This window comes from Aotus nancymaae, unplaced genomic scaffold, assembly GCF_030222135.1.
Source record: "Aotus nancymaae isolate 86718 unplaced genomic scaffold, 86718_ANA_hifiasm-v0.15.2.pri h1tg000032l_0, whole genome shotgun sequence".
Classification (NCBI taxonomy): Eukaryota; Metazoa; Chordata; class Mammalia; order Primates; family Aotidae; genus Aotus; species Aotus nancymaae.
In genome coordinates, this window is record NW_026988445.1 from 27,832,352 (window position 1) to 27,852,902 (window position 20,551).

The 20,551-nt window shown below is 34.7% G+C and overlaps 1 protein-coding gene across 5 annotated transcripts in view; it reads right to left on the reverse strand.

The window, feature by feature from the left end:
- Positions 1-20,551, reverse strand: part of AKT3 (AKT serine/threonine kinase 3) — a 327,056-nt gene that overhangs the window by 136,233 nt on the left and 170,272 nt on the right. For all 5 annotated transcript variants that reach the window (XM_064383667.1, XM_021666932.2, XM_021666933.2 and 2 more), the window contains 2 exons: positions 16,098-16,209; positions 4,129-4,273 (listed from right to left, as the gene is read on the reverse strand). In XM_064383667.1, coding sequence (XP_064239737.1) covers positions 4,129-4,273; positions 16,098-16,209 — 257 coding nt within the window. The remainder of the gene's footprint in view (positions 1-4,128; positions 4,274-16,097; positions 16,210-20,551) is intronic.

Below are 20,551 nucleotides of genomic sequence, written 5' to 3' on the forward strand. Positions count from 1 at the left end.
AAAAGCACTAGAAGTTAATACTTGCTGGGCCCTGTTACTAAATATCATAGAAAACGAAATTGAATTATTGGGAGGTTAAGAATTATAAAATAATTTGTAAAATGCTTTATGATATTTTCATATGAAAAGCAATATGTAATTATAAAATATTAATATATTCCTTAAGAATTGCAATTCTTGGCCAGGTGTGGTGGCTTACGCCTGTAATCCCACATTTTGAAAGGCCAAGGTAGGTGGACTGCTTCAGTCCATGAGTTTGAGACCAGCCTGGGCAACATGGCAAAATTCTGTTTCTACAAAAAATACAAAAATTAGCCAGGTGTGGTGGCAGGTGCCTGTAGTTCCAACTACCTGGGAGGTTGAGTTGGAAGGATCACCTGAGCCTGTGAAGTTAAGTCTGCAGTGAGTCATGATTGTGTCACTGCACTCCAGCCTAAGAGACAGGAGTGAGACTGTGTCTCAAATATAAATAAATTAAATAAATAATAAATAAATAAAATTGCAATTCTTAAGGCAATAAGGTTTAAAAAAAAGTATGACAGCCTTAACTGAATTTCACAGCTTGTCAGTTTGACTGTCAATCTTTTAAAAAAAAGGGAATTAAGGGAATTTACATGGAACTTAATTAGTTAAAAAGCACTGTGTGATAAAATCAAAAACAGATTTCATATTTAGACAAAATTTCAGAAAATTAAAAAGTTATCTTTGATGTCAAATGCTCATGTTCAGAATGGCATACACAATAATCATCCAGTCTTTACAAATGAAACGTAAGCTATTAAAAAATGTTTTATTCTTCTGGATATTACAGAAAAAGATACAGTAAGTTTTTAATTTAAAAAAAAAAATTAGGAGTATGGATACTCTCCAGAAAAATAATCTTCCTCCAAAGCCTGACCTTAAGAATTTATTGGGGAAATGCTTTATGTTAAACTCCTCCATTTACATGTTTTAGGTTAAAAGATACATGGGAATACATAAAAAATGCTTAGTAAATGTGTTCAAATCACACACATCAGAATATAAGAAAAAGACCTTGTCTAGCCCACCAATTAGATTAAAAAATAAACATATAATCAATGAGGAACATAAATAACTTCTAAGAATACCACAGTATTAGCACATTTGTTCAAAAAGGATAACTTCCAGATACATTTACAATGTAACAGCAAAATCAAGTGAGTAAAAAGAGAAGAGCTCTCATGAAGTTCACTCCTCTGCCTCCATCTCTGCCCACTTCCTCTAGTGCTCTTTCTCATGAGAAGAGGTGGAGCTAATCTTATTACTCAACTTCTATATTGATTATATCACTTCTCCCTTTTGAATATGCAGGTTTATGCAGTGTGAGATCATGTGATTTCAGCAGGTCCAGCCACTGTCTGTTCTTTTCTTTCTTCTCTTTTACTATGGATACTAGCCACTGCTTTGAGTTACCGCAGTCAGGAATTAGGTGATATAATCCCAAGAACTGGAGTCAAACTTAATGGGAAAACAGGAGGCACTGCTTGCTTATACTTTAAATCTAAGTCATGAGATTATAGCCAGATGATTCCAGAGAGGCATATGCTAGTCAGTTAAAAATTAAGTAGAACTCTGACTCTCACTTGGCTTTTCATCCTTTTATGCTATGCTCCTTCACATACTTGACAATGCATATAAGAATGGCAGCTTGGCTGACCAAGATTAGGCACTTCTCATTTCTCTAATCAAATTCCTTTGAAACATTATCTTTTAATGAAAACACAGAACAGCACTTTCTTTTAATTCAAACACAGAAGAGCACTTAAATCTGTTTGTGAAGTCCTTGCCTCTTTATCTACTACCCAACATCCTTCCCTTTCCAAGCAAGTTTTTAACTGGTAGAGCAGACACTATGATGATACTCTACCACTAAGGGAGGTAATGAACTCTATTTCATGCAAGAAATAGCAGTCTGATCACTCTCATCATAGCCACCATAATCAGTACCTATTCTTTTAATCCTATTGCCCTTTTGGCAAAAATTAAACAAAGAAGAAAATGTATCCTATAAATTATTAAAACACTATTCTTATTTCAGAATGTGTGGTTAGAGTCTTAAAAATAATCCAAACTTCTGCAATTTTTTGTGAAAATTGATATACATAAAGGTATAGTTCTAGAATCACTTACCTTATGAAAATGAAAGTAGTATTTTACCACTTGAAGCTAAGTCATTAGGACCATTATAGAGTTAGTAGTGGTACAAATGTTCTTTTTCTGAACTAACTTCTGTAGTAATTTAAAACTATTTTAAATTATTTCAAAAAAAAAACACAACCTCAAATATGTAAGATCTTTTAATTGTATACTGTATCATGTCAATATACAGCTTATTTATTTTTCTTGGTTCATATATCTTGAGCCTCTATCATCTCTATAACTGTTACACTTATAAGCAAGTTCTATTAGTAAAACAATTATGCAGATATTCTCTTATGATTATACTGTTTCTCAAAATATTATGAAAAACTGATGTCCTTATATGACATTTGGATATCAGTAAATTTCAATGTATAATAAAGCTTGGAAACTCTTGGAAAAATCAGTACAACTTTAGTATTACAACGTAAAGTGAGGACTCTGGAGTCTTACTGCCTGGGTTTAAGTACTGGCTCCCACCCTGTGTGTAATTGTGGGTAAAATTTCTTAATCCTTCCATTCTTTAGTTCCCTTAACTATAAAATGGGGTAATACTGGTACTTATCTCATACATGGTTGAGGTTCAAAACGAAGAAAAATGTTAAAAGTGCTTATGTAATAAGTGTTCAATAAATATTAGCTATTAAAGTTAGCTAGTATTCTTTGTCCACATAAAGATAATTAAATATAAACATCATTCTAAAGCAGATTCTCTTAGAATTTTTTTACTGCAACTGAGTCTCCATAAAGAAAAATTTATAGAAATATTTTGAATTTGGGGTTCAATTACTTAATCATATCTGACTTATACTATTCTTATCATTTTCAATGAAATAATTTACACACGCACAAAAGAAGCTTTCTTATCTCTGAGTAGGTAGGTGGGTGGGTGGAGCTAGACTTTTTTCTTTTTGCAATGACTGAGGAACAAGGCAAGTTAAACTGACATAAAAGAAAAGAGAGATTCAGTTCAACAAACAGAAAAGAAATCTACAGTGAAGACAGAAAGGGATCTCAGACATTTGGCCCAGATCAAGTATAGAATATTATTGTAATTAGAACAGAATGTCACATAAGGAAAGGATAATTAACTTTATGTTGTGACTGTATAATTTCACCAAGTCCACAAGTTAAATGTGGAAAAGGAAGGATTTGAACCCAGACAGTCTATCTTCAAAGAGTTCTTAATCACTGTGCTATCACCAAATTTCATGGATAATACCTTGAAAATCTGTGTCTTCCTTCCTGAAGATTAATTCACAATCTATTAAGTCAAATATACTCTGAAGTGATAAATGGCATGTTTATCTCTGTTCAACACCACTATCTTTAGATTAATCATAAAAATATCATTTTGGTACTAAGGAAGTTATTTTTCAATTTTCTAGGGTAATGAAAAACATAATTTATATTTCTCATAAATATATAAATTGGTACTTATTAAGCTGGAGCACTGAGAGAAGGAAAAGTCTACTTCCATTCTGGCTCAGAAGCAGCCATTAAACAAAAGTTATTATTTCTAAGACTGTTCACTTTCCTGCTGACTTTGCTAAGACTGAGGGCACCAATTCAGGAAGTACACCTGAATCATTACTATTGCTGCTTTTCGGGACAACATGAAATGCAAAGTGGAAAAGAACAAATCATCAGGAAAACATTTTAATACAACGTTTCTAAAACTGTATTAAAAACAACAAGGAAAAAATGCAAATTATAAAGTTGTATGATGGCACATCAATCACACATGAGCCCTATCAGCATTCAATGCTAAAGTGCCGAATCACTGAAATGATATACACCTATTGGTTTTAAACAACAACATATATTTCAGCTTCATGTGAATAAAACCCATCAATATATTTATATATCCTAAGAAAATTGGCTGCCATTTCTCTGCAAATGGTAGTTTGGAGTATGTTTCTTCCAAACAAATGAATGTTGTGCTGGAAATAAGTTATTATTTTCTACCTTTCTTTTATGATGGGTTGTAGAAGCATCCATCTCTTCTTCCCCTATGTTATCAATTTGTGAAGTTGGACTACAATTCATTCTCTCTTCTTCTTGCCTCTGTAGCCTGTCTGCTACAGCCTGGATAGCTTCTGTCCATTCTTCCCTATAAAAATAAGTACAAGTTCCCATTAATAGAAGATGGCAAATTATTTAAATATTTCCTTTTTAAAATATGAAATAAATAAAAATAAAATCTATTCACAGATCACACACACACAACACACATATGCATACACTCCAACCATCACCCCAAGGTAAAAAGAATCCTAAATGCATTTCACCACAGGCCTAAAGTCTATAGTAGCATTTTTTGGAAGTATGCTGAAGAAAACAAAATTTTTGAAAACTCCAGTTAAAATCACTTAAATGAACAGTCAAATTTTATTTCACTGTATATATCCTATTTTTTTTAAACAGTCTCACTCTGTCACCTAGGCTGGGATTCAATGGCATCATCTTGGCTCACTACAACCTCCACCCCCCGGGTTCAAGTGATTCTCCTGCCTCAGCTTCCTGAGTACCTGGGATTACAGGCATGTGCCACGATACTCGGCTAATTTTTGTATTTTTAGTAGAGATGGGGTTTCACCATGTTGGCCAGACTGGTCTTGAGCTCCTGACTTCAAGTGATCCGCCCAACTTGGGCTCCCAAAGTGCTGCAATTACAGGTGTGAGCCACCACACCTGGCCCATTCTAACTATTAAGTTGACCCCTGAAAGTTTGCTGCAGTTTTTAAAAGTGTTTTGCTTAAGCATTTTAAGTCCATAACTGACATCCTTAAGATTTTTAAGAGGTCCAACAGACATTCCAAGGAAAGATTTTCAAAGCCAAAACCTTTCCCAGTTTCCAGATCATAGTAAGTTTCTTTAAAAAAAAAAAAGAAAGAAAGAAAGAAAGAAAGAAACGAAAAAGAAAAAGAAATCGTTACAGCTCATAATTTGAACAGTCAGTCTCAGGAGAACCTGTATCAAGCTTTATTTTATTTTTTTGATATTTGGCTATCAAATCAAGGGTCATTATTTTTCCATATAAATTGTAAAATCAGCTTGTCTGCTTCTTAAGGTCTACTTGAATTTCGACTGGAAGTATATTAAATGTATAGATCAATTTTGGGGGAACTACCATCTTTAATCATTTAAATCTTCCAATCCATGAACACGGTATAGCTCTACATTTATTTAGGTCTTTAGTTTCCCAATGCAATGTTTGTAATCTTCTGTGTAAAGATCTTTCACATCTTTAACTGAATTTATTCCTACATACAGTCATGCACCACATAACAATGTTTCAGTCAGTGATGGACTGCATAGACAATGGTGGTCCCCTAAGATTATTACACTGTATTTTAACTGTATCTTTCCTATGCTTTTATGTTTAGATACACAAATACTTACCATTGCATTGCAATTGCCTAAAGTATTCCTTACAGTAATTTGCTGTATGGTTTGTAGCCTGGGGGCCACAGGCTATACCACACAGTCTAGGTACGGGGTGGGCTACACCATCTAGGTTTGTTCAAGTAGTAATGTTTACACAATGTTGCCTAATGACATGTTTCTCAAAACATATCATTGTCATTAAGTGACACAAGACTGTTCTCTTATGCTATTGTGGAGGGTTTTCTTTTTCTTTCACTTTCTAATTGTTCTTGCTAGTATTTAAAAATACAATTGATTTTTGTATATTGACTTTGTACACTGCAACTTTAATAAGTTCATTTACTAGTTCTAGTAGCTCTTATTTTTCTGGATTTTCTACACATGCAACCATACTGTAGGCAATCAAGAGCAGCTTTACTTTGTTTCCAATCCATATGCCTTTTACATCATTTTCTTGCTTTATTGCCCTAGATCAGACCTTCAGTACAATGTTAAATAAAAGTAAAGAGAGCAGTATACATGCTTTGTTTCACAAGTTAGGAATAACATTGAGTTTTCACCGCCTTAAGTATTATATAAATTGTAGATCTTTTATACATGCACTTACTTGATCACCTGAGTAAGTTCTGTTCTATTTCTAACCAGCTGCATCTTTTTAATGAAAGTTTGTTGAATTTTGTTAAATGTAGGCCAAGCACAGTGGCTCATGACTGTAATCCCAGCACTTTGGGAGGCCCAGGCGGGTGGATCACCTGAGATCAGGAGTTAGAGACCAGCCTGGCCAACATGGTGAAACCCTGTCTCTACTAAAAATACAAAAATTAGCTGGGCGTGCTGGTGGGAACCCGTAATTCCAGCTACTCGGGAGCTGAGGCATGAGAATCACTTGAACCTGGGAGGTGGAGGTTGCAGTAAGCTGAGATCATGCCATGGCACTCCAGCCAGAGCAAAAGAGCAACACTCTGTCTCGAAAAAAAAATAAAAATAAAAATTGTCAAATTATTTTTCTATATCTGTATAAAATGATCACACAGTTTTTTACCTTTATTATATTATTAAGGTGAACTTAGGTTAACAGTTTCCAGATGGTAATGCAACTTTTAATTCTTGAGATCAGCTTCATTTGGTCACAATGTATTATCCTTTTTACCTTTTAATTTATTGATATTTTGTTAACAAATTTTGCATATAATTCACAAGTGTATTGGGCTATAGTTGTCTCTTAAAATAGTTTTGTCTGGTTTCTGAAATGAAGGTGACAGTGGCCTTATAAAGTAAGTTGAGAAGTATTCCCTTCTCATTATTTTCTGAAACAGCTTCTATAGGACTGGTCAAAATTCTTCCTTAAATGTTTGATAGAACTCACCAATAAGGCTGTCTGGGCTTGGAAACTTTGAGGAAAGGTTCTTAATTACTAATTCACTTCCATTCCTTGCTAATGGGTTTTCTAATGTTTTCTTAGGACAGTGTCAGTAATTGGCGTCTTCCTTCTTTTTCTTTAACAATATCCGAAAACGTTTTTCAATTCTATTAATTTTTTTTCCAAGAAGTAGTTTTGGTTTTATTGATTATTCTCTACTATTCTGTTTTTCTATTTCACTGATTTCTGATTGGTATTGTTTCTTTCTGGTTTCTTTGGGTTTCATTTACTTTTCTGGTTTCTTAAGATGGAAGCTTAAGTTAATGATGTGAGAACTTCCTTCTTTTTAAAAACAGGTATTTAAGGCTATAAATTTCCCTATAAGCACTCATTTAGCTACACCTCACACATTTTGATATGTTTATTTTCATTACTGTTTATTTAAAATTATTTTCTAATGGCTCTTGTTTTATTTTTGAGGTAATGATTATAATAATGTTGTTTATAATTTCCAGTAAATGGCATTTTTCTATTGTCTTGTTACTGACTTCTAATTAATTCTACTGTGATTACAGAACACACACTGTATAACTTTAATCTTCCAAAATGTATTGAGAATTTTTTTTATGACCAAGAATATGCTCTATCCTGAACAATGTACCATGTGTACTTGAAAATGTCTGTTATGCCACTTTTGAGTGCAGTATTCTATAAATATCAGGTATATCAAGGTGGTTGATCATGTTATTCTATGTCTTAGCTGATTTTTTGTGTAGCTGCTCTACCAAGTGCTGAGAATTTTTGTATCTCCAAATATGGTTGTGAAATTGCCCATTTTTATCCCTTTACTTCTGTTATATGTGTTGATGACTACTATATCGTCCTGTTAAATACTTTTCTCATTATAAAGTATCCTAATAGTCTCTGATAATACATTTAATCTGAAATAATACAGCAATCCATCCTTCTTATGCTTACTCTTTCCATGATCAATCTTTTTCAGTCTATTTATTTTCAACCTATATATTTATCTCTTTTTCTCCTTTCCTGCCTGCTTTTTAAAAAATTATTTTATGTTTTCTCAGAATTCCATTTAAATTTTCCTGTTGGCTTTTCAGTCATCTTTTTTGTAATTATTTATATGTATATCCCTAACTTTATACGGTACACTTATATAATATATGCCAGAATAATTTTTTTAATACTTCCATTTCTCCTCCAATTAGCCTGGTAGCCACCATACTCTATCCTTTCAGTAACTGAAATATTATAATTGAAATTATAATATTTAACCTTGACTTAGCAACGTCTACAGCAACCTCCCAAAAAATTCACTCCATTTTTGTCGTGAACTCAATTTATGTTATTACTTCAGATACTTTTCATTCTTTATATAATTAAACCATAAAATTATATTTAAAAATCAATGCTTATTTTTATTTATTGGTTCATTTAACCATTTTGATTTTCATTCCTTTCTGTACCTATCCTCCTATCTGAGATTATTCTTATTCTGTCTAAAGAATACTAGGTTAGTTATTACAGGTGTGCTAATGACAAATTCTATCAACTTTTTGCAGGGTAGGGGAAACAGGCTGGTCTCAAGCTCCTGGGCTCAAATAATCCTCCTGCCTCAGTCTTCCAAAGTGCTGGTACTACAGGCATGAGACACAACGCCCAGCCTCTATCAATTTCATTACTAAAAATATTTTCATTTTACTTTTATTTGTGGGAAATACTTGTTTCTTAGCATTTGTTTTCTTTCAGATCTTTGGGGATATCATTCTATCATCATCATTCCATTATTTGGGAACATCGTTCCATTATATTTCATTATTATTCCATTCCACATATTGATACATTACCTTTTGGTCTACTTGTTGCTGCTCTGAAAGCAAAGTACATTTTTTTCCTCTATCTACATTGGGGATTTTCCTACTATCTTTGTTGTCTGTGTTTTTGTTTTTTTATTGTTTTTGTTTCTTCGGACGAGGTCTCACTCAGTCGCCGGGCTGGAGTGCAGTGGCGCAATCTCAGCTCATTGCAACCTCCACGTCCCCAATTCAAGCGATTCTCCTGCCTCAGCCTCCCAAAAGTAACTGGGATTACAGGCACGTGCCCAAACCCAGCAAAGTTTTGTATTTTTAGTAGAGATGGGGTTTCACCATGTTGGCCAGGATGGTCTCAATCTCTTGACCTCGTGATTCACCTACCTTGACGTCCAAAAGTGCTGGGATTACAGGCGTGAGCCACCATGCCCAGCCCTATCTTTGGTTTTTAACAGTCTAATAAGATTAGGGATTTTCTTCATTATTTTTCCTACTTGAGATTTATAGGACTTTTGAAACTATAGTTTGATATCTTCAGCCATTTACTTTTTAAATTTCAATCATTATCTTTTCAAATACTTGCTGCTCTAGCTCTCCTCTCCTCCTGGGCCTCCAATTTTACATATGTAAGACATTCTCACTGCATTGTTTATCTTACATTCTATTCTTAGTTTTATTTTCTATCCTCTTATCTTTGCATGTTTCATTATAAATGTTCTGCTCTATTTTTGAGTTCACTAATTTTCTCTAATGTGAGGCCTAGTTTGCTATTAAAACCACCTGTTAGAACTCATAATTTCAAATGTTTTATTTTCAATTTTTAGAATTTCCATGTGGTTCTTTTTCATTTTACCTTGACTACAAATGAAAACTATTGTCCATTTAGTTCTTTTTCATACTTTCTCTCTGCAGAATCACCCAATCTTAACATACTTGAACATCCTAATTAATGCACAGTTCTTTTCATCACTGTCTGAAAACTCTTATCTAGAGCTCCTATGAATATGATTCTATTGTCTGTTTTTTCCCTCTACGATTTTGGCCACATTGTGTTGAATTTTGGTGAACTCATTTTTAACAAGTCCTGGACACAGAACATGAAAACTAAGATAATATGAAGCCTAGGAAGATATAATCTTCTTTTAGAGAGAATTTACATTTGCTTTTAGCAAACTCCGAGGAGAGAATTTACATTTGCTTTTAGCAAGCTCCTAGGAGACTAGCAAATAACCTTCACTCAATTTCAGGACTGAAATAATTTATAGTTATACGTCAGTCCTCTCAAGGCAAATCTATTTCCTGTTTACTCTTTCTTATATGGTATAGTCCTTTAAGCTACCAATACCAAAAGGTAGTGGTTTACCATGTCTCCTCTTTGGCAGATCCAAGATTCCAAAATATGACTCCCAGTTCTGGGAGCTACTCAAAATCTCTCCATCTCCAATACTACTTCAACAACTGGCAGGTAACCCAAAGAGAAAAGTAGGTTCACTCTCTGGGTTTCTTTCTTCAATAAAGTTTTGGCCCCATAAATCTTAGCCTTATCAGCTCTCTGATGCCTTTTAAAAAGCAAAAACAAACAAAAGTCTCTTACAGCTTTATTAGTAGTAGTTAGCTGGACTACTGACCCAAATTACCTAATTCACCATAATTGACGATACTCTATAACCCTACACCATTTGGTGGGGGTGGGGGTTGGGTGAATTCTGCAAAAGAGCATCAGGCCAAAGTACCTGACTAATTGAAAGAGGGCATCCAATCTTCCATTTCCTAAGTAATGTTTAAAAACGTAATGAATTTGAAAAACAGAATGGAGACCCCTATGAAAGAAGTAAATTAATCTTTTAAAAGTACATAGACTACTCATACAAAAAAAACAAACAATTTTCACAAACTGATTATTTACTAATAAATATCTAATTAAATGTCTAATACATGTGTGCTACTAAAGTTTAAATAAGGAATGGCTTAGGAAGAACCTACAGTCTGATGGGGAACCTTGCTATTGTGAATAAGTATAATAAAGTGTTACAAGTAAAATGATAGAAGTATACACAGAGTACAGTGGTGTTCTAACAATTATAATAGTTTTTGATGGGGACCCAAAGAGAAAGGTAATTCTTGAATGTAGATGTGCAAAATGAGTTAGTACTTACCAGGATGAGGAAGAGACAAGCAAGGATATGAGGTGTTCCTAGCAGTAGGGGCAAAAGGGCAAGAAGGAAAGAGCTACAGGTAATATAAAAGCAAAGGATAGCATTAGTACTTGGGAAACTACAGGGAGTTCAATATATCTGGAACACAGTGGGAGCGAGGTATATGTGTACACAGGCACATGTGTCTCTGTATGTGAGTGTGAGTGTAGTGGCCATGGTTGTGACAATGAAAGTAGTTAGCTGTAAGAAAGAAAAATAACCTTAGTCTATATTGTGGATGGTCATACACAGCAGAATAAAGTACATATACAAATCATATTTAACAGTAGATAGGTGTATCCATTAAAATCAGAAAAAAAGGTATTATATTTGCTATCATATTAAACGTTGCTTAAAAACATAGAGAAATAATACATACATTTTCAAAATAATACATAAATAATACAGAAATTAAGAGACAAAATTGTTAATGTTTGCAGATAATAGGTCTACAAAAGAATAAATGTTTTGGGTCGCTTAACCCCAAAGATGATGGTATTAGGAAGTGGGTCTCTGTGAAGTCATGATAGAACTCATAAATTAAATTAGTACACTTATAGAAAAGTCCTCAGAGAGTTGCTTTGGCCCTTCTACTATGTGACAATACAGGGAAAAGACATCTATGAACCTTGAAGAGGAACCTCTCTAGAAACTGAATTTGCCAGCACCTTGAACTTAAACATCTGGCCTTCAGAACTGTGAGAAATAAATTTCTACTGTTTATAAGCTACTCAGTTTATGATATTTTATTGTAGCAGCCCAAAGGAACTAAGGCAAATCCCATTTACAAGAGCATCAAAAAGAGTAAGTTACTTTAGGAATAAACAACAAATAAAATGAAAGATTTATACACTGAAAACTATAAAACATTGCTGAAAGAAATTAAAGGAGATACAAATAAATGGAAAGACATCCCATGTTCATGCACTGGAAGATTTAATTGTTAAGATGTCAATACTGCAAAGTAAGCTAAAGATACAATGCAATCCTTATCAAAATCCTACAGCATTTTTGCAGAAACAGAAAAAGAAAAATCTTAAAATTTGTACAGAAACCATCAAGAGTCCCAAACAGCAGAAACAATCTTGAGAAAGCAAAAAGCTGAGGGCTTCATACTTCCTGACTTCAAAATGCATTCTAAAACTTCAGTAATTAAAAACAGTTTGGTACTGGCATAAAGACATATAGACTAATGGAACAGAACAGAGAGCCCAGATAATAAAACCATATCTATATGGTCAAATGATCTTTGACAAGGGTGCCATGACTAACACAATGTGGAAGGATAGGCTCTTTAACAAATGGTGTGGGGAAACTGGGTATCAACATGCAAAAGAAACAAATTGGAGCCTTATTTTACACCACACACAAAACCAACTCAAAATGGATCAAAGAATAAATGTAAGACCTGAAACTACAAACTCCTAGGAAAAAAAACACAAGAGAAAAGCTTCATAACTTGGTCCTTAGAAATGATTTCTTAATGATAACAAAAGCAGTAATAGATGAGTAGAACTGCATCAACATAAAAAGCTTCTGCACAGCAAACAACAGAATGAAACAGCAAACTACAGAATGAGAGGATATATTTGCAAACCATATGTCTGATAAGGCATTAACATTCAAAATGTATAAGGAACTCCTACAACTCAATAGCATAAACAAAAAACACGCAATTAAAAACTTGGCAAAACTCTTGAATAGACATTTCTTCAAAGAAGACATATGAATGACATCAGTATTTGAAAAATGCTTAGCATTACTAAATATCAGGGAAGTGTGAATCAAAACCACAATGAAACACCACCTCACACCTGCCAGGATGGCCGTTAATTTTTTTTTTTTTTTTTGGAGACGGAGTTTCGCTCTTGTTACCCAGGCTGGAGTGCAATGGCGCGATCTTGGCTCACCGCAACCTCCACCTCCTGGGTTCAGGCAATTCTTCTGCCTCAGCCTCCTGAGTAGCTGGGATTACAGGCACGCACCACTGTGCCCAGCTAATGTTTTGTATTTTTAGTAGAGACGGGGTTTCACCATGTTGACCAGGATGGTCTCGATCTCTTGACCTCGTGATCCACCCGCCTCGGCCTCCCAAAGTGGCCGTTATTTTTAAAAAAACAACAGAAAAGAAAAATAAGTGTCAGCAAGGATATGAAGAAATTAGAACCTTGTGCACTATTGTTGGAAATGTAAAATAATGTGGCTGCTATAGAAAACAGTATGGAGATTCTTCAAAATATTAAAAATAGAACTACCATATGAGCCAGCAATCACACTTCTGGATACTTATTCAAACAAAGTGAAATGAGGAACTTTAATAAATATTTGCCCTCTCATGGTCATTGTTGCATTATTCACAATAGCCAAGAGATGGAAACAACCTAAATATCCATCAGCAGATGAATGGATAAAATAAATGTACTGGCCAGGCGTGTGGCTCATGCCTGTAATTCCAGCCAAAGTAGGAAGATTGCTTGAGGCCAGGAGTTCCAGGCAAGCCCTGGCAACATGGAGAAACCATGTCTCTGCCAAAAAAAATTTTTTTAATTAGTTGCATGTGTGCCTGTAGTCCCAGCTACTGGGGAAGCTAAGCTGGGAGGATCCCCTGAGCCTGAGTTCTGGGCTGCAGTAAGCCACAATCACACCACTGCACTCCAGCCTGGGTGACAGAGCAAGACCCTGGCTCAGAAAAATGAACGAAGGCAAATGTATTATATACATACACTGGAGTATTATTCACCCTTAAAAAAAAGAAGAAAATCCTCTAATATGCTACAACATGGATAAACTTTGAAGACATTATACTAAGAGAAATAAGACAGTAACAGGACACACATTGTATGATTCCACTTATGTGACCTGTCTAAAGTAGCTGAATTCACAGAAACAGAAAGTAGAATGGTGGTTTCTAGGGTCAGGGGATAGGGGAATGGGAAGTACTATTCAATGGCAACAGAGGTTCACTCATGCCAGATGACAAAGTTCTAGAGATCTGCTATACAACAATATGCACATATAGTTAAAAATACTCTATTATACCCTTAAAAATGTAAGAGAATTTCATATTATGTATTTTTTTTTACAATTTTTAAAAAGAACGCACTAATGTAGCTAAGAACATTTTTATTAAAAAATAAGGGAAATGTTGCTCTATTAGCAGTTAAAAATTTTATCAAATTTCTCTAATTAAAGCCATGTGGTGTTAATGCTAGAATACAGAAAAGTCAAAGGGGAAAAAAAAAAAAAAGACTAAATCCTACAAACCCAAATATGTATATGTGTTATCCACAAACAGTGGGGGGGAAAAAATGGAATATCAAATAAATGAAGACGAGATGACGGGTTCCCCACTGAGAAAAAATAGAGTCCAACCTTATTTCATGAACTGAAATAAATAGAAGATAGGTGAGAGATACACATTTAGTTTATGACACGTAAAAATTGAAGACTGGGCAGAATGTTAAAAATAAAGAGTTTTTCTAACCCTCACTAACCCTCTCTAAGTCTTCAATGATATTACACTAAAGTCATACAGAATTTCCAAACACCAGATTCTAGAGGTATTCAGAAATGCACATACCAATGGCAAATATAAGTATGCTGTTTTTCATTTTAAGAATACTGTTTTTTTCTTACAGTCATAAATACAAATGAAAACTAGTTGTTCAGAAGAGTAGTATGTTATTACAGGAATAGTAAAGGATTTTAGAGTCTTAAGATCTGACATAAATCCAGCTTTGTAAACACAAACGGTAAAATGAATTGTACTTCAATAGATGTTATAAATCCAGTAATGATATTTTCAAAGAATATATACTGACATGGGGAAAGTTCCATTTATCTAGCCAGACAATAAATACTGTGTTGGGCCATGGACTATATGCTAAAGATTTTTAAAATGAGTGAGGAAGCCGTGATCTTTGCTGTCAAGAATCTGAAAGTTTAGTGAGAAATGCAAGGAAGGATTACAGTTATAAAATATACTCGATAGAAAGGTACAAAGAGAAATATGTAAGTATATAGCAGGAGAACCTGACTAGTCTATAAGAGTCAGAGGTTTTGTAGGAAAAATGACATTTTAAGTTCAGATCTGAAAAGATACATAGGAATTAGCCCAACTTAATGTTTATGGGCCATGGGGTGGAGATACAAACTGAAAAGCTCAGTATTATCAGGGAAGAAAAGGTCTAGGCTAGATGAGGGTGAGGGAAGGGTGGGCAGGCAGGATAGGAGTTTGGGGATCCACATCCAGAACTGTATACATACTAAAAGCCTAAATATATCTGTATACTTTTGGAAGTATACAAAAGAATATATCAGTGCTTAACTCTTTTCTACATTTCTTATTCATACACTATCATTTACTCTATTATCAAAAGTGTTATTAAAATAACACTTTACCATTTTGCTTTTACTAAAATTTTAGACAAGACTGTTAAAACTTAATTTTTTGTTTGGAAAATAAGGCTAATAAGATTTAACTTCACAAAGTTACTGATTAGGATCAATTTAGTAACATGGGCAGGATGATGATTTTGTGACTGTGGTCTCTGAACCTAACTCAGTACCAAAGTGAGCAGATATAGAATTGGGAAGTGGTTGTAAAAATTGATGGATCAGGAGGATAAAAAGTGTACCTGATAAAGTTGATGAGTTAGTTACTACAGTGACAGTGTTGTTACTACCCTCTTTAAAAATGACAGTCAATGCTAAGTAATCCTCCTTCCTGCTCCTAAGACCCAATCTCAGAATCCTTAGCAACACAGTGCTCCAGGCAGCCACTTGCAATTAATTTAGAATGCATGTTGCTTGCCATCTTTTGCTATCACCATCACTAGCCTCAGAATTTCAAGTATGAATACAATCAATTCTGCAATTTTAAAAAAGGTAGTTGGCTATAAAAATGGCTTTTTAAATTTATATTTTAACCTTTAAATGTTCTGTTTCTCTGAAGAAGTATATCTTCTAGCGTGTCCAGAGATTCTGATTTATTAAATATTATTTTGGAAGTCACTGTTATTCATGTGTTATACCAGAAACAAGAATTTAGAGACTATAGCATTTAAAAATATATTGACGTATATTTACAAATAATGAAGTCAGATACAAATATGTCTTTAGACTGATTGCTTTTTCACAAAACGGGAAAAATAAATTTCTTACCTTTCCTCTGGAGTATCTACATGAAATGTTCTCTCTATAACAGTGGTCCACTGGAGACATCTGATTATAAATGTGTTTGGCTTTGGTCGTTCTGTTTTCATTAACTGGCATTCTAGGAATAAAATAAAATGTTTCTTTAAATAGGCATATATTTAAACCAAGAAGTAAATAATTGAGAAATACAGAGTTCTATTTTAAACAAAATCCACTGCAAACTCACAGCTTTCTATGGATCTCCACTCAGGATTATTCACAACCTAACCTTAGTATTCCTTTCCAATCCTTCTCCCATTCTGGCCACATTAACCACCTCAACTGGACTATGCAAATTTCCCCAAACACATCTTACTTTACCAAAGGCATAAATACGCCTTTGTTTCAGCTGTCCTCATTAACTGAAATACCGTCCCCACTTATTCTACCTCTTCATATGTATCACCTGCAGTCAAAATAATACTGATCCTTGCAGGTCCAGATCAAATACTACTCCTTCCATGAAACCTTCCATAACACCTGGTCCCAGACTGACCATTTCATCTATATTGTCATTACTTATTACCATAGCCCTCATTTGTCACTTACCATAGACTATCTTACAGTATTACTTATCATTTTAAGAAAATGACAAATGTCGCTTATCCTTACTTAGATTATAAGCCTCTTGACAATAAACTGCCTATAACTCTTAGTATCCACAGCCCGGAGAGCCAGTCAGGCTAAATGTGATTAAATTCTGTTTGTGAATAACTAGGAAAATGTCAAAGAACATGTGCATAGTGTAGTGCCTAAAAGTATGGATTCTGACACTGGTGTAGCTGGATTCAATTATTTTTTTGTACCATTAACCATACAAACTTGGACGAATTAATTAAACTCTCTGGTCTTCAACAGTTAAGTGAGAAATAATAACAGTATCATAGAATTGATGTGGGAATAATAAATTCATGTAATATTAGCATAATATGAAATATGTAAGCTTTCAATAAACATTAACTATTACTGGGTATACTTCTGAGCTGGGCTTTAAAGGATTAAGCAGTATTGGACACCAAGAGAAAATAGGGTAGGGTTGTCTGCTAACTCTGCTCTTTTGAAAGAAACTAATTTATCCCAGTTGAAAAATTCAAGTCTTTTCTCAGTGCTTAACTGCTGTGTCTTATCTCCATCATTACCAACTATCAACTACCTTTTCTATGTCTTTATAGTTCCAAGTCATTAGCTGCCTTATTTCTTTATTTATTTATTCATTTTTTGAGACAGAGTCTCACTCTGCTGCCCAGGCTGGAGTGCAGTGGCACAATCCTGGTTCACTGCAACCTCCACCTCCCGGGTTCAAGTGATTCTCGCGCCTCCCCCACCAGAGTAGCTGAGATTACAGGCATGCACCACCACACCCAGATAATTTTTCTATTTTTAGTAGAGACAGGGTTTCACCATGTTGGCCAGGCTGGTCTTGAACTCCCGACCTCAAGTGATCCACCTGCCTCAGCCTCTCAAAGTGCTAGGATAACAGGCTTGACTCATCGTGCCTTGCCCCAGATTAGCTCTTTATTGGCCCTTTACACTGAGAGAAATCATTCAACCAAGGATCTCTGCTTAGTTTTTCTTTTCTAACAAGTTTTCATGTTTTCAGCAATCATCTCTCAGTTTACCAAAATCAAAATCCAAACTTTTTCACCTTGGAGTTCTACTTTAAGACACACATGTCTAAACACATAGTGAATTTACCTGGTTGAATTACTGAATCACCCCTAAAAACAAACTCAGTATCTTTCCCCTAAAATTCATTCCTCTTCTTGGCTTTCATAATTTTTCCATCACCCAGGCTGAAACATAAAGTGATCTTCCTTTTTGAGATTGGTGCCATTTGCAATTACCAATGCTCCTTGACTTATGACTGTGTTACATCCCAATAAACCCACGTAAGTCAAAAATATTGTAAGGCAAAATGCATTTAATACACCTAGACTACCAAACATCATAGGTTAGCCTAGTCAACTTTAAACATGCCCAGAACACTTACATTAGCCTAGAGTTGGACAAAATCATCTAACACAAAGCCTGTTTTGTAGTAGAGTGTTGAATACTACACATAGATGGGTGTTTTGTCGACATGATGACATGTGAAAACACAAAACATAACAGCATCCAGAAAAATGCTGGCAACACAGTACACTGTAGAGTATCTACTGTGCATGTTGTGATCACATGGTTGACTGGGATCTGTGATTTGCTGCTGCTGCCCAGCATCACTAGGGAGTATCATACAGCAAATAACTAGCCCAGGAAAAGACAAAAATCCAAAATTTGAAATACAGTTTCTATTGAGTGTGTATTGCTGTTAGGACCATGGCAAAGTAAAAAAAAAAAAAAAATCATTACATTGAACTATTGTAAATGGGAGACCATTCATAACTGGTTTTTCCACTTTTGTAATTCTCCTTTAGATTCTCAGTACCCAATGCCTAAACCTTCCAGCTGCCCTAAGACTAGATTCTTCCTACTTAGAGATGTTGAGAGACTATATAAGTTAAAGACAGAAACTGCTCTGTGAGACATCTGAACACGTCCAAAAGTGAACTCCGGACCTCTCTCTCAACCCTGCTCCTCCTTCTGCCAACCTCTACTATGGCTTTCTCTATCTCAGATAATGACACCTCCAATCTTTAAATTGCCCACGCTGAAAACTCGAGAATCACTTTGGAGTCCTCTCTTCTCCGACATCACATTTACTCCTTCTGCAAATGCTGGTGTTTCCACTTTAAAAACATAACCAGTTTCTGATAACTTCTCACCACCTCCACAACCTCAGACTAAGCCATCATCGTCTCTCACCTGATGATTCCAAAAACCTTAGAATAGCTTTTCCCTGCCCCTAACTGCAGTCTGTTCTCAACACAGCAGCCAGAAATCTTCTTAAAATGAAGATCTGCAACAAAGTTCTGCAGTGTTTCAGTTCACTAAAAATAGAAGACTAAGGCCTTTAAGTGATCAACAGGTGTCCTATGTAATCTGACCCTCCCACCAACCCCATTGAAGTTTCCGACCTACTTCCCTGGTTATTCTCTTTCAGGCTACTCTGCCAGCCACCCTGGCTTCCCTGCATTTCCTTAACAATGCACTGCACTCTTTCTGCTTTAGAGCTTTTTGTTAAGCTGTGCCCTCTGCCTAGCATTCTTTCCCCCTCACACATCCACACAGCTGTCTACTTTAATCATCCTATTTAATACTGCAATCTGCACCCCTTACCTAGGACTTTCCCTCCATCTTATCTGCTCTACTTTTTATTTTCCATAGAATGTTACCATTTTCTAATATTGGTGATGAAGTTTTTTAGTATCTTTTTTGCTTATTGTCTTTTCAACAAATTGTAAACTCCACTCACATATTCTTAGCACTTAAAACTATGCCTGACACATAGTACTCAATACATATTTTCCAAATGAATGAATTCTGATAGTAATAATCCAACAAAGAAGGTAATTTTGATGATACTAAAAGACAATTTCTGGAGCAATCTTCCTATGTAAGCAAGAAGGGATTAAATTTACTGGACAAGTAAAGAGGTAGCTATAATCAGGAGTATAAATAGTTTAGTGATGAAATCAGAGAAAAGATATAAGGGCCCAAATGCAATTAGAAGTATAGAAGCAAGGTGAAACTGACAGAAATTATTTTCTCACTGCTTGTTTTATTGTCAATGAATTAGGATGTAACACCATCAGAAATAAGGTTGCAAAAGGATCCATTAAGCTCTGAAAAAAAAAATAAAAGGATATGAAATAGTACTCTGGGAAAACGGAAGTACGAATAGACTAGGGAAATATGCCGTGACTGCTGAGTAGCATTAAGGACCAATCTGAATTTAATAATGAAGAATTTAAAGTAATAATAGATCATGATTGTATATTTTCTCCCAGATATATTCAGCTGCATGTGTACAGGTGAGGAACATAAAGAAATGAATTTAAGCAAGGGTATATTTTAACCAAGTAAGTCTGTCAAAGCAAGAAAACAGAGAAGAATAGAGGAAGCAAGGCAAAGGAGTAATTACGATAATCCACTAAGAAATTTAAAATGGGTATGGAGGGAAGTGAGAACCTGGGATATGTAAGATAATGAAAAGGTGGCAGAATCAATAGGTCATAAATTCTATTATAACACAATTAAACTTTGTATAGCAGTGTTACATATTTTTTAAATATGAAAGTTTAAAAATACCAAATATAGCACTCCATAAAAAAATAAGCAATAAAAATATTGTTCATTTGAAAGATGTAAGTTTTGAAATATCAGACATTATACTAATTTATACTAACAAAGAGCCAACCAATTCCTGTGACTGACTCTGCCCATCAGTCTGATTCTCTTTGAAGCCCACTGTTCCTCCCCATATCTTTCTTTTTGAAGCTCCTATTAAATTTCCAACCAGTGGTTCACTACATTGTCCTGCA